General features: G+C 43.4%; 1 protein-coding gene across 2 annotated transcripts in view; it reads left to right on the top strand.

Moving 5' to 3' along the window:
• The first annotated feature begins 532 nt into the window (after positions 1-532).
• slc12a8 (solute carrier family 12 member 8) overlaps positions 533-14,598 on the top strand; it is a 35,102-nt gene continuing 21,036 nt past the window's right edge. For both annotated transcript variants that reach the window (XM_045707566.1, XM_014173763.2), the window contains exons 1-2: positions 533-807; positions 1,530-1,717. In XM_045707566.1, coding sequence (XP_045563522.1) covers positions 1,577-1,717 — 141 coding nt within the window. In that variant the 5' untranslated portion in view covers positions 533-807; positions 1,530-1,576. The remainder of the gene's footprint in view (positions 808-1,529; positions 1,718-14,598) is intronic.

Raw genomic sequence — 14,598 nt, 5'->3', positions numbered from 1 at the left:
TTGGAATATGTTGAGCTTGGGCAATTGAGGACAACATCTTTTTCCTTTTGAGACTGAGTTATTTTGACTCAGATTTTCATATTGGATCATTGAACTAAAGGATGCATAAAAAAACAATTGTTAGTCAAGTTATGATAAAGTATTGAATTATTCAATTTCACAGGTGGTTGATCAAAAGTCAGATGTTGATTTGCATAGTCTTTTAAATTGTCCATTCGAGTGAAGTGTTTTAAAAAAATATATAAATATGTAATGTACTGCTTTAATTGTAGCTGATTTATTTCAGTAAATTACTATTAGATGTGAGATCTGATTTTTCAATGTTTCTTTTTATTTGGAAGGACATGATGAACATTCTCAGTACAGCAGGCCTACAGTTTCTTAGTAATATAAACCTAAAAATTAAAGGTATTTTTTCCATCATAGGGCATATAAAATACACAAATAGTCTAACACTTGTGAATTCGCCTTGGTATTTCAATTGGATTGCTGCCAAATGCACATTTGAAGGTTGGCCAAAACTAACAAATGGCGTAGCTGTATCTTTTTGGAGCAGAGCAACACACCTAGAAAGTGGCATTGGACAAAACAAACATTTACCTGCTGACGTTAGTTGAACACGTTGCAATACTAAGCTTATGGTGCAGACAGAGTGTGAGGTTGGATTATTCTTTTTTAGCACAACATGAATAATTTATATGATCTTTAATGTACTTTTATTGTATTAAGAGTTTCGAATGAGAAACTCGATATTTGGAACAGGTTGTTTTTTGAGGACTTCAGTTGAGATGGGAGTTCATTTTTGAGGTAGGTAAAGAAATATCAACCATCATTGTGCTGATTTTTCACTGATCCAACATCACATTTGCTGAAATAAGGATGACTTGAGATTTTTTTTTTTTTAGATCTACGTTTATTGAACTGTTTCTATTTCCGATTGACAGCAATATAGCCTATATGCATAATCGTGAAAAAACACATTTAATATAACGGGCGTGATTTTCTGTCGTTAAAATGCAATCGTTTTCCTTACAGACTAAATTACGTTTTGCCCCAGTGAATACATCTTGTGTCAAGGAATGTACCGGTAATTAGAAAGAAAAAATAAATTATCGTCGAATTCAACTAATTCAACTGATCCAGGCAAGTCAGGCTCGTGCTGTTGCATAATCACACCTACTGCCTGCATCCGGGTGTCTGTTTAGTTGTCACACCTCTATTTGGCTCTAGGAAAGGTAAGGCAATGATTAGGCTACCTTTGAAACTCCACATTTAAATAAGCTCATGATTTTTCCTATCAAATCAGTATACATAATTGTATAGCTTATTTCTGATACACTATGCCCTATAGATAGAAGTTTGTCTGAAAACCAAGCATTTCAGACAATCTTGCCCTTTGATTTTGTACACTTTGGGGGTTAATGAATATACAATGCTTTTAACCAGGAGTGATATTCACATTGACCTTGTTTCAAGGTGAGTCACTCAGTTTAAAACTCTGGTGTACTTTATGTATCCATCCACTCCAGGGTACTAAACTGGAGTGCGTGCAGGCAGAGGTTTGGTCAAAGCGGTTATGGAAGCGTTGCCATTCGGCTGGATGCTCCACAGGTCTAACGTGGAGGATGTGACAGAACTTCTGAAGGCTAGGGAGTCTAGGAGGGCCAGCGGCAGTAAAACCACACCTGTCCAGGATCTGTTCCATGAGGACGCTCAGGTAGGATATCATTACAAGTCAAGACCTTGCTGAAAGCCAACAGTTGCCACAAATACTGCCTGCCCTGCCCTAAGGGTATGAGGAAGTCTTCTTTGATGACCTAGTTGGAGCCTGGTCCAAGATATGTTTGTGCTGTCTTGTGAAATCTCATGGTCAGTGTTATGGCGTTGAGTTGGAAAGAAAACACAAACAGATCTGGCACCAGACCAGTGGCTACCCATCAATCGGCCTATTTTGAGCCCCACCTGTTTAGCTAAAAACTGTTTTGCATGTTATTTTGGCATTAATACATGTCACATATCAGTTTGCAAACAATGTAGGGAAAAAAATGATTGAGTTAATAAAGCTGCATACGAACATGGTCTCTTTTTTGCTTTCTTAAGGCAGCTCCAAAATGCAGGTCTTTCAGCCTAGCTCAATCAATCACATTTATTTATAAAGCCCTTTTTACATCAGCCGATGTCACAAAGTTCAATACAGAAACCCAGCCTAAAATCCCAAACAGCAAGCAATGCAGATGTAGAAGCACGGTGGCTAGGAAAAACTCCATAGAAAGGCAGGAACCAAGGAAGAAACCTAGAGAGGAACCAGGTTCTGAGGGGTGGCCAGTCCTCTTCTGGCTGTGCCGGGTTGAGATTATAACAGTACATGGTCAAGATGTTCAAACGTTCATAGATGCCCAGCAGGGTCAAATAATAATGATCACAGTGGTTGTAGAGGGTGCAACAGGTCAGCACCTCGAGTACATGTCAGTTGGCTTTTCATAGCCGAGCATTCAGAGTTAGAGACAGCAGGTGCTGTAGAGAGAGAGAGAGTTCAAAACAGCAGGTCCGGGACAAGGTAGCATGTCCGGTGAACAGGTCAGGGTTCCATAGCCGCAGGCAGAACAGTTGAAACCGGAGCAGCAGCACGACCAGGTGGACTGGGGACAGTAATGTTGTTCTATAGGAGAAAGCCCTTACTCCAGCTGTTTGGGACAGTAGCGTACGTGTAGGTATGTATGGAATTACCAAATCGGAGCGATAGGTAGGAGCAAGCCCATGTAATGCTTTGTAGGTTAGCAGAAAAACCCTTCAAACCAGCCCTAGCCTTTACAGGAAGCCAGTGTAGAGAGGCTAGCACTGGAGTAATATGATCACATTTTTTGTTTCTACTCAAGATTGTAGCAGCCGTGTTTAGCACTAACTGAAGTTTATTTAGTGCTTTATCCGGGGAGCTGGAAGGTAGAGCATTGCAGTAGTCTAATCTGGAAGTGACAAAAGCATGTGTGAACTTTTCTGCCACATTTTTGGACAGAACGTTTCTTATTTTTGAAATGTTACAGAGATGGAAAAAAGCTGTCCTTGAAATGGTCTTGATATGTTCGTCAAAAGAGAGATCAGGGTCCACAGAAATGCCGAGGTCCTTCACAGTTTTATTTGAGACGACTGTACAACCATCAAGATTAATTGTCAGAAGATCTCTTTGTTTCTTGGGACCTAGAACTAGCATCTCTGCTTTGTCTGAGTTTAAAAGTAAAATATTTGCAGCCATCCACTTCCTTATGTCTGAAACACAGGCTTCCAGGGAGGGCAATTTTGGGGCTTCACCATGTTTCATCGAAATGTACGGCTGTGTGTCATCCGCATAACAGTGAAACTTACAGTTGATTTGTCAGAGGACAAACCATCCACAGAGACACACTGATATCTTTCCAACAGATAAGATCTAAACCAGGCCAGAACTTGACGGTGTAGACCAATTTGGGTTTCCAATCTCTCCAAAAGAATGTAATGATCGATGGTGTCAAAAGCAGCACTAAGGTCTAGGAGCACGAGGACAGATGCAGAGCCTTGGTATGACACCATTAAAATGTAATTTACCACCTTCACAAGTACAGTCTCAGTGCTATGATGGGGTCTAAAATCAGACTGAAACGTTTCGTATACATTGTTTGTCTTCAGAAAGGCAGTGAGTTGCTGCGCAACAGCTTTTCCCAAAGTGTTTGAGAGGAATGGGAGATTCGATGTAGGCCGATAGTTTAAAAAAATATTTTCTGGGTCAAGGTTTGGCTTTTTCAAGAGTCTTTTTTACTGCCACTTTTAGTGAGTTTGGTACACATCCGGTGGATAGGGAGCCGTTTATTATGTTCAACATAGGAGGGCCAAGCACATGACTCTTTCAGTGGTTTAGTTGGAATAGGGTCAAGTATGCAGCTTCAAGGTTTAGAGGCCTTTACTATTTTCATGAATGTGTCAAGAGATATAGGATAAAAAAAAACTTGTGTCTCCCTTGATCCTAGGTCCTAGCAGTGTTGTGCAGACTCAGGACAACTGAGCTTTGGAGAAATACGCAGATTGAAAGAGGAGTCCGTAATTTGCTTTCTAATGATCATGATCTTTTGTCAAAGATGTTCATGAATTTATCACTGCTGAAGTGAAAGCCATCCTCTCTTGGGGAATGCATTTTAGTTAGCTTCGCGGCAGAATCAAAAAGACATTTTGGATTGTTCTTATTCTCTTCAATTAAGTTGGAAAAATGGGATGATTGGGCAGCAGTGAGGGCTCTTCAATATTGTACGGTACTGTCTTTCCAAGCTAGTCAGAAGACTTCTAGTTTGGTGGAGCGCCATTTCCTTTCCAATTTTCTGGAAGCTTGCTTCAGGGCCCAGGTATTTTCTGTATACCAGGGAGCTAGTTTTTTTGGACAATTTTTTTCTGTTTTTAGGGGTTTGACTGCATCTAGGGTATTACTCAATTTTAAATTTTGTTCCTCAGGTGGTTAACCGATTTTTGTAATACGACATCCTTTGGTAGGTGGAGGGAGTCTGGAAGGGCATCTAGGAATCTTTGGGTTGTTGGGGAATGTATAGCTCAGCTTTTGATGATCCTTGGTTGGCGTCTAAGCAGATTATTTGTTGCGATTGCAAATGTAATAAATTGGTTGTCCGATAGTCGAGGATTATGAGGAAAAACATTAAAATCCACAAGATTTAGGTCCAGAGTATGACTGTGGCAGTGAGTAGGTCCAGAGACATGTTGGACAAAACCCACTGAGTCGATGATGGTTTCGAAAGCCTTTTGGAGTGGGTCTGTGGACTTTTCCATGTGAATATTAAAGTCACCAAAAATGTGAATATTATCTGCCATGACTACAAGGTCCGATAGGAATTCAGGGAACTCAGCGAGGAACGCTGTATACGGCCCAGCAGGCCTGTAAACAATAGCTATAAAAAGGGATTGAGTAGGCTGCATAGATTTCATGACTAGAAGCTCAAAAGATGAAAACGCAGTCGTTTTTGTAAATTGAAATTTGCTATCGTAAATGTTAGCAACACCTCCGCCTTTGCGGGATGCGCGGGGGATATGGTCACCAGTGTGACCAGGAGGAGAGGCCTCATTTAACACCGTAAATTCATCAGGCTTAAGCCATGTTTCAATCAGGCCAATCACATCAAGATTATGATCAGTGATTAGTTAATTGACTATAACTGCCTTGGAAGTGAGGGATCTAACAATAAGTGGCCCTATTTTGAGATGTGAGATATCACAATCCTTTCCAATAATGGCAGGAATGGAGGAGGTCTTTATTCCGGTGAGATTGCTAAGACGAACCTCACCATGTTTAGTTTTTCCCAACCTAAACTTAGCAAAAAAAAGAAACAGCCCTTTTTCAGGACCCTGTCTTTCCAAAATAATTCGTAAAAATCCAAATAACTTCACAAATCTTCATTGTAAAGGGTTTAAACACTGTTTCCCATGCTTGTTCAATGAACCATAAACAATTAATGAACATGCACCTGTGGAACGGTTGTTAAGACACTAACAGCTTACACACGTTAGGCAATTAAGGTCACAGTTAGGAAAACTTAGGCCACTAAAGAGTCCTTTCTACTGACTCTGAAAAACACCAAAAGAAAGATGCCCAGGGTCCCTGCTCATCTGCGTGAACGTGCCTCAGGCATGCTGCAAGGAGGCATGAGGACTGCAGATGTGGCCAGGGCAATAAATTGCAATGTCCATACTGTGAGACGTCTAAGACAGCGCTAAAGGGAGACAGGATGGACAGCTGATCGTCCTCGCATTGGCAGACCACGTGTAACAACACATGCACAGGATCGGTACATCCGAACATCACACCTGCAGGACCGGTACAGGATGGCAACAATAACTTCCCGAGTTACACCAGGAAAGCACAATCCCTCCATCAGTGCTCAGACTGTCCGCAATAGGCTGAGAGAGGCTGGACTGAGGGCTTGTAGGCCTGTTGTAAGGTAGGTCCTCACCAGACATCACCGGCAACAACGTCGCCAATGGGCACAAACCCACCGTCGCTGGACCAGACATGGCTGGCAAAAAGTGCTCTTCGACTGACGAGTCGCGGTTTTGTCTCACCAGGGGTGATGGTCGGATTCGCGTTTATCGTCGAAGGAATGAGTGTTACACCAAGGCCTGTACTCTGGTGCGGGATTGATTTGGAGGTGGAGGGTCCGTCATGGTCTGGGGCGGTGTGTCACAGTATCATCGGACTGAGCTGGTTGTCATTGCAGGCAATCTCAACGCTGTGCATTACAGGGAAGACATCCTCCTCCCTCATGTGGTACCCTTCCCGCAGGCTCATCCTGACATGACCCTCCAGCATGACAATGCCACCAGCCATACTGCTCGTTCTGTGCGTGATTTCCTGCAAGACAGGAATGTCCGTGTTTTGCCATGGCCAGCGAAGAGCCCGGATCTCAATTCCATTGAGCACGTCTGGGACCTGTTGTATCGGAGGGTGAGGGCTAGGGCCATTCCCCCCAGAAATGTCCGGGAACTTGCAGGTGCTTTAGTGGAAGAGTGGGGTAACATCTCACAGCGTGAACTGGCAAATCTGGTGCAGTCCATGAGGAGGAGATGCACTGCAGTTCTTAATGCAGCTGTTGGCCACACCAGATACTGACTGTTACTTTTTGTTCAGGGACACATTATTCAATTTCTGTTAGTCACATGTCTGTGGAACTTGTTCACTTTGTCTCAGTTGTTGAATCTTGTTATGTTAATACAAATATTTACACATGTTAAGTTTACTGAAAATAGACGCATTTGACAGTGAGAGGACGTTCCTTTTTTTTGCTGAGTTTAGATCGAGGCACAGACACTGTCTCAATGGGGATAGCTGAGCTGACTACACTGACTGTGCTAGTGGCAGACTCCACTAAGCTGGCAGGCTGGCTATCTCATTGTGGAGCTAGAGGAGTTAGAGCCCTGTCTATGTTCATAGATAAGATGAGAGCACCCCTCCAGCTAGGATGGAGTCCGTCACTCCTCAGCAGGCCAGGCTCAGTGCTGTCTGTGATGGTGGGGCAGCCAGCGGATAATACGGAGCGTAGGGGTTGGTAATGTTCTCTAGTTGCACCGTAATTAGCTCAGTGTTCTGTCACTCATGGGGACACTCCGTCACCACAAAATCTACGGAGAGAGCCTATCCAAGAAGGCTCAAGGTCATTGGCCACAGATAAAATGACGTCAAATCACGTTGTCTACCGTAGCTGTGATTGGACTGATCATGTCAACATCCTACTTTCAAAATCTTAGCTAGCAAGCTCGACAAGCAGTCATCCACATGAATCACGTTGACAATCTACTGGCAAATCCTACTGGCACTGTATCGGTGCTCATTGGCCATTGAGCATAAACATTACACAACAAGTTGGAAATCGCAAATTCAACAATGAGTGGTTTGGAAGGTATCAGTGGCGGAACCTTTAGGGCTGTGGCGGTCACACAATTTCGTCAGCTGATGATTGTCAAGCACATAACTGTCGGTCTCACGGTAATTGACTGTTAATCAACATAAACATATTTAGCATCTCCTGGCTTCCACACATAGCCTACCAGCTATTTTAAAAAGTCTAATAAATCCATGTAATATAGCCTACACCTTCACAATAAATCCATTTTTTATTTTAGACAGGTCTAAAGAAGCATTATATGAAGAAAATATAGTCTATTTCAGAAGAAAAGAATAGCATACTCTGAGTTGTCCTTATGTAAGGTCTTGATGTGGCTGTGCCAAATGGCTGTGGGCTACGCTAGTTAATTTAGCAGACAAGATTTGCTTATAGTTCAGTTGCATTATTTTATATTATGTTCAAATAAAATTTTATTTGTCACATGCGCCAAATACAACAGGTGTAGACCTTAGTGAAATGCTTAGTTACAAGCCCTTAACCAACAATGCTTTAAGAAGTTAAGAAGAAATTATTGTTAAGTAAAAAATAGAAAATAAAAGTAACAAATAATTAAACAGCAGCAGTAAAATAACAAGTGAGGCTATATACAGGGGGTACCGGTACAGAGTCAATGTGCAGGGGCACCAGTTGGCATAGGGTGGCTGCAGTCTTTGACAATTTTTAGGGCCTTCCTCTGACACCGCCTGATATAGAGGATGGCAGGAAGCTTGGCACCAGTGATGTACTGGGCCGTACGCACTATCCTCTGTAGTACCTTGCGGTCGGAGGCGAAGCAGTTGCCATAACAGGCAGTGATGCAACCAGTCAGGATGCTCTCGATCGTGCAGCTGTAGAACCTTTTCAGGATCTGAGGACCCATGCCAAATTTTTTCAGTCTCCTGAGGGGGAATAGGCTTTCTCATGCCCTCTTCACGACTGTCTTAGTGTGTTTGAACCATGATAGTTTGTTGGTGACACCAAGGAACTTGAAGCTCTCAACCTGTTCCACTACAACCCCGTCGATGAGAATGGGGGCGTGCTTGGTCGTCCTTTTCCTGTAGTCCACAATCATGTGATCAGGTGATCAGGCCTACCACTGTTGTGTCATTGGCAAACTTGATGATGGTGTTGGAGTCGTGCCTGGCTGTGCTGTCATGAGTGAACAGAAGGGGACTGAGCACGTACCCCCGAGGGGCCCCTGTGTTTAGGATCAGCGTGGCGGATGTGTTGTTACCTACCCCTACCACCTGGGGGCGGCCCATCAGTAAGTCCAGGATCCAGTTGCAGAGGGAGGTGTTTAGTCCCAGGGTCGTTAACTTATTGATGAGCTTTGAGGGCACTATGGTGTTGAACGCTGAGCTGTAGTCAATGAATAGCATTCTCACATAGGTGTTCCTTTTGTCCAGGTGGGAAAGAGCGGTGTTGAGTGCAATAGAGATTGCATCATCTGTAGATCTGTTGGGGCGGTATGCAAATTGGAGTGGGTCTAGTGTTTCTTGGATAATGGTGTTGATGTGAGCCATTATCAGCCTTTCAAAGCACTTCATGGCTACAGACGTGAGTGCTACGGGGCGGTAGTCATTTAGGCAGGTTACCTTAGTTTTCTTGGGCACAGGGACTATGGTGGTCTGCTTTAAACATGTTGGTATTACAGATCCAGCCTATGAGAGGTTGAAAATGTCAGTGATGTCAATTGCCAGTTGGTCAGCGCATGCTCGGAGTACACGTCCTGGTAATCCGTCTGTCCGTGCGGCCTTGTGAATGTTGACCTGTTTAACCCTTTCACACGTACCATCACACGGGGTGTGATCGTTCTACAGTGGTCCCTGAAGCGTACGATCACACCCCGTGTGATTAGAACACTCATTTAGAACGCTCATTTAGAACGGCCAGTTTCGAATGACGCAACAATCAACATTTGAGCTGGCCACACTTTTTTCAGAAACTATTTACACAAACACAGTCCTTACAAAGTTATGTCCAGAATGTGAGCAGTTTATTTTTGGATGCAATGTTCAGATATTCACAGAAGTATCTATAGCATAACACAATCATCCTAACCGGAAAAATGTAGGCTACATTTGTCCTAGCGCTGAGGAAAGATTGACGCAACACAAGCGGTCATATTTTCTAACTCTCGGCTGACATAAACTACACTATGAATTAGCTAATAGCAATTACTATGTACAATTAATAACATCACGGGTGAGCTCACCGTTGATCAAAATAATTGAGTAAAACACTTTCTAGAAATCGAAAGTAATCAGACGATTAGTTTCAGCGTGCAGCCATGCTTTTTTACCTCACAGAAACCGAAGATAATAAGAGAAGACAAGATGAGTTGTTGAAGGGGTGTGGTCTACCATCATTCACATCCCACATTCACTTCCTGAAGTTCTCAAAAAATGAGTGAACCCTTACTCACCTCATTTTGTTATAGCATCTTTTGTCCGACAGACGATCAAGTGAAACCCAGAATGCATTGTATGTCAACAAACATGGCTCCATACACAAAGCTGGAATTAGCTTAGCTCATCATAATCAGTACAACCTTCAAAACATTATTTTACACACAGACTATGCGCCCTTTACAATTTATGCAAAAATCGGAATGCATGATTTATCACGGGTAATTGAAAAACGTAAATAAAATAGTAAATATATCAATAATACCACACAAAACATTTTCTGATAGTGATTTATTGATACAAATTGCGCGTTTAGGCAGTCAATCACGGTAACCTCTCACTCCCACTCTGAGCCATTCAGTGTTGTTGTTTATGTAACAATCACATCCTGGAATGGAGAGAACGTTCGAACATCACGTGCATAAAAAAACTCACGCTGGGGCGACCGTTAGAGATATTTGGAACTCACGCATGAAAGGGTTAAAGGTCTTACTCACATCGGCTACGGAGAGCGTGATCACACAGTTTTCCAGAACAGCTGGTGCTCTCATGCATGTTTCAGTGTTCCTCACCTCGAAGCGAGCATAGAAGTAATTTAGCTCGTTTGGTGGCTTCGTATCACTGGGCAGCTCGTGGCTGTGCTTCCCTTTGTAGTCTGTAATAGTTTGCAAGCCCTGCCACATCCGATGAGCGTTGGAGCCGGTGAAGTACGATTCAATCTTAGTCCTGTATTGACGCTTTGCCTGTTTGATGGAGAATACAATTGAATAAAGCTGAATAAAATCAATATTTTCTCCAAACGATTTGAGGGAATGCGGCTATTCTGTGTTGAGCGGTTTACAAAGAAATAGGTACTCCTTTATGCTTCATTTATTAATTTAACTTTAGTTGTTCTACAATTGTTGGGCTATATGTTTTGATTTTTAATACATTGTAAGGCTGCATGATGCAACTCTAATGATGATTTGAATAAAGTTGCTTGAAAGGCATGATTTGCGCAGGCTGTACACACTCTAATAGTCTCTCATTCACAATTTGACAAGCACTTGATAATTCCTAGAATTTCACGATGGCATCCCCTTTGTGGCAGTAATGCACCCTAACAAATCCATGCCTTTTGCAATCGGAGTGCTGCGTTGTGACTTCTCCCTGAGTGTGCTACGCAATCCGAAGCATCTCCCTATCACACCGCTCTCCGTCACATGATCGGGTCTTTCTCACAGGCTACAAGTTAAGACGGACACATCGGGATGCAACTGTGTGCGTCCTTATCCAATTACAAGGTGCATATTGAAGATATTGGAAGAACTGTCCACATTTACTTTTTGTCAGCCAACAAGATGAGTAGGCCTAACTAACAGCAAAAGCTCTATCCTATGTCAATCTACTATCCCCCATAGTACAAAAGTTGACCTATTCTGTGCGAGAAATAAATATTACAAACATAGTCTGGGACAGTTGTGGCATGCGGTAGATCGCAAATGAATACAACTACTAGCATCAAAAAACCTTTTTTATTCAATTTGGCTGACGCAACAGAGCAGAACATTTAGCTTAAAATGTGGATAAACAATTAGGCTATTTCTTCACATTATAAGTGCAGCAATGTGCCCATGGTAGTAGGCTATAAGCGTGAATGTTCAATTAGCAGAAAACACCATTATCAAAAATGACCACAAATGCAGTTATGCTTTTATTATAAAGGTGCATTTTAATGGTGAAAATTATCTTTCCCAAACTTGAAACTCACGTGCTGCTTATATTTGCCAGTTAGGCTTTACACCCCTTGTAAAGCACATTAATGTGCTTAATTGTAAGTAGTTATTTCACCACTTTAGTTATGATACAAACCTTATTAAAACATATAGGCCTATGGGCTAGGCTACATGAGGTGTGCGACAATGATTCGAACAAGTCGCAAAAAGGCATTGTTTAGCTGGGCATCGTTCAAAAGTGATAATATATCATTCACAAGTGATAGGCTAATATTGTCACCCATCAGACTATTCTTGATTTAATTTTGTCTACGTAAACGAAATAATATATGTGCGACATTTGTTTTGATTTAGAATGGACCATTATCATGCACCTGTATCAAAACAGGGGCAGCGGGAACAAAATACATGGAGGACGCTTTTCCCCGTGGTTTATTTTCATGCCAGCCAGATAGGCTATACTCCTGTTGGAAATATAAGCAAGGTGCTTAATATTGGGAAAGTTGAGATATGTAGTTGGCCTGTAATGAATACTCAGGGAGGAAAAAGGTGTAGATTCACGTGCAGAGTGCAGCAGGTGTTTTTTTATGCCTTCGCAGAAGTAACTGGAGGTGGTACGTGACAGGGTTGATGCGATGGGTTATCTTGAAGGCACCAATGAAGCAAGGACAGAACTTTTTGCAGTGGAGGCGGAGCCGGATGTCTCTGGTAGAGAGCCACAGATGCTGTCCGGGGTGAAAGAGTGGCATAGGTCGGCGGCGTCTGTCGGCAAAGCGTTTCTGGGTATTAGAGGCTTCCTGCAGATGCCGTGAGCGGTCTCCCATTCCCGCTCACTATGCCGAAACCAGTCATCGACAGCTGGGACAGTATCAGGCTCCGCCTCCCAGGGAAACATGGGGGGTTGGTAACCAAGTACACACTGAAACGGAGTAAGGCGGAGGGATGAATGCATGAGTGAGTTCTGAGTGTATTCGGCCCAGGCCAAATACCGACTCCAGCCTTATGCAGAGGCAGAACATTGTTGGCAGAGGTACTTCCCTATTTCTTGATTCAGGCGTTCTGTCTGCCCGTTGGTCTGGGGATGGTACCCGGAGGAGAGGCTGAGGGCGACCCCCAGTCGGTCACAGAAAGCTCGCCACACCCGGGAGACAAACTAAAATAGGAAGCCGATTCTAGATTTAATTTTGGATTGGAGATGTTTAATGTGACTCTGGAAGGAGAGTTTACAGTCTAACCAGACACCTAGGTATTTGTAGTTATCCACATATTCTAAGTCAGAACCGTCCAGAGTAGTGATGCTGGACGGGCGGGCAGGTGCGGGCAGCGATCGGTTGAAGAGCATGCATTTAGTTTTACTTGCATTTAAGAGCAGTTGGAGGCCATGGAAGGAGAGTTGTATGGCATTGAAGCTCATCTAGAGGTTAGTTAACACAGTGTCCAACGAAGGGCCAGAGGTATACAGAATGGTGTTGTCTGCGTAGAGGTGGATCAAAGAATCACCAGCAGCGAGAGCGACATCATTGACGTATACAGAGAAGAGAGTCGGCCCGAGAATTGAACCCTGTGGCACCCCCATAGAGACTGCCAGAGGTCCGGACAACAGGCCCTCCGATTTGACATACTGAACTCTATCAGAGAAGTAGTTGGTGAACCAAGTGAGGCAATCATTTGAGAAACCAAGGCTGTTGAGTCTGCCAATAAGAATGTTGTGATTGACAGAGTCAAAAGCCTTAGCCAGGTCGATGAATACGGCTGCACAGTAATGTCTCTTATCGATGGCGGTTATGATATCGTTTAGGACCTTGAGCGTGGCTGAGGTGCACCTATGACCAGCTCTGAAACCAGATTGCATAGTGGAGACGGTACGGTGAGATTCGAAATGGTCGGTAATTTGTTTGTTAACTTGGCTTTCAAAGACCTTAGAAAGGCAGGGTAGAATAGATATAAGTCTGTAGCAGTTTGGGTCTAGAGTGTCTCCCCCTTTGAAGAGGGGGATGACCGCGGCAGCTTTCCAATCTATGGGAATCTCAGACGAGACGAAAGAGAGGTTGAACAGGCTAGTAATAAGGGTTGCAATAATTTCAGCAGATAATTGTAGAAAGAGAGGGTCCAGATTGTCTAGCCCAGCTGATTTGTAGGGGTCCAGATTTTGCCGCTCTTTCAGAACATCAGCTATCTGGATTTGGGTGAAGGACAAGTGGGTTTGGGCGAGTTGCTGTGGGGAGCGCAGGGCTGTTGACCGGGGTAGGGGTAGCCAGGTGGAAAGCATGGTCAGCCGAAGAAAAATGCTTATTGAAATTCTCAATTATTTTGGATTTATCGATAGTGACAGTGTTGCCTAGCCTCAGTGCAGTGGGCAGCTGGGAGTATGTGCTCTTATTCTCCATGGACTTTACAGTGTCCCAGAACTTTTTAGAGTTTGTACTACAGGATGCAAATTTCTGTTTGAAAAAGCTAGCCTTAGCTTTCCTAACTGCCTGTGTATATTGGTTCCTAACTTCCCTAAAAAGTGGCATATCACGGGGCTATTCGACGCTAATGCAGAACGCCACAGGATGTTTTTGTGCTGGTCAAGGGCAGACAGGTCTGGAGAGAACCAAGGGCTATTCCTAGTTTAAAAAAAAATTGAATGGGGCATGCTTATTTAAGATGGTGAGGAAGGCACTTTTAAAGAATAACTAGACATCCTCTACTGACGGGATGAGGTCAATGTCATTCCAGGATACCCCGGCCAGGTCAATTAGAAAGGCCTGTTCGCAGAAGTGTTTTAGGTAGCGTTTGACAGTGATGAGGGGTGGTCGTTTGACCGCAGACCCTTTACGGATGCAGGCAATGAGGCAGTGATTGCTGAGATCTTGGTTGAAAACAGCAGAGGTTTATTTGGCGGGCGAGTTAGTTAGGATGATATCTATGAGGGTGCCCGTGTTTATGGATTTGGGGTTGTACCTGGTAGGTTCATTGATAATTTGTGTGAGATTGAGGGCATCAAGCTTAGATTGTTGGATGGCCGGGGTGTTAAGCATGTCCCAGTTTAGGTCACCTAGCAGCACGAGCTCAGAAGATAGA

Source organism: Salmo salar, chromosome ssa25, assembly GCF_905237065.1.
Source record: "Salmo salar chromosome ssa25, Ssal_v3.1, whole genome shotgun sequence".
Taxonomy (NCBI): domain Eukaryota; kingdom Metazoa; phylum Chordata; class Actinopteri; order Salmoniformes; family Salmonidae; genus Salmo; species Salmo salar.
This window is presented reverse-complemented; position numbering and strand designations above follow the sequence as displayed.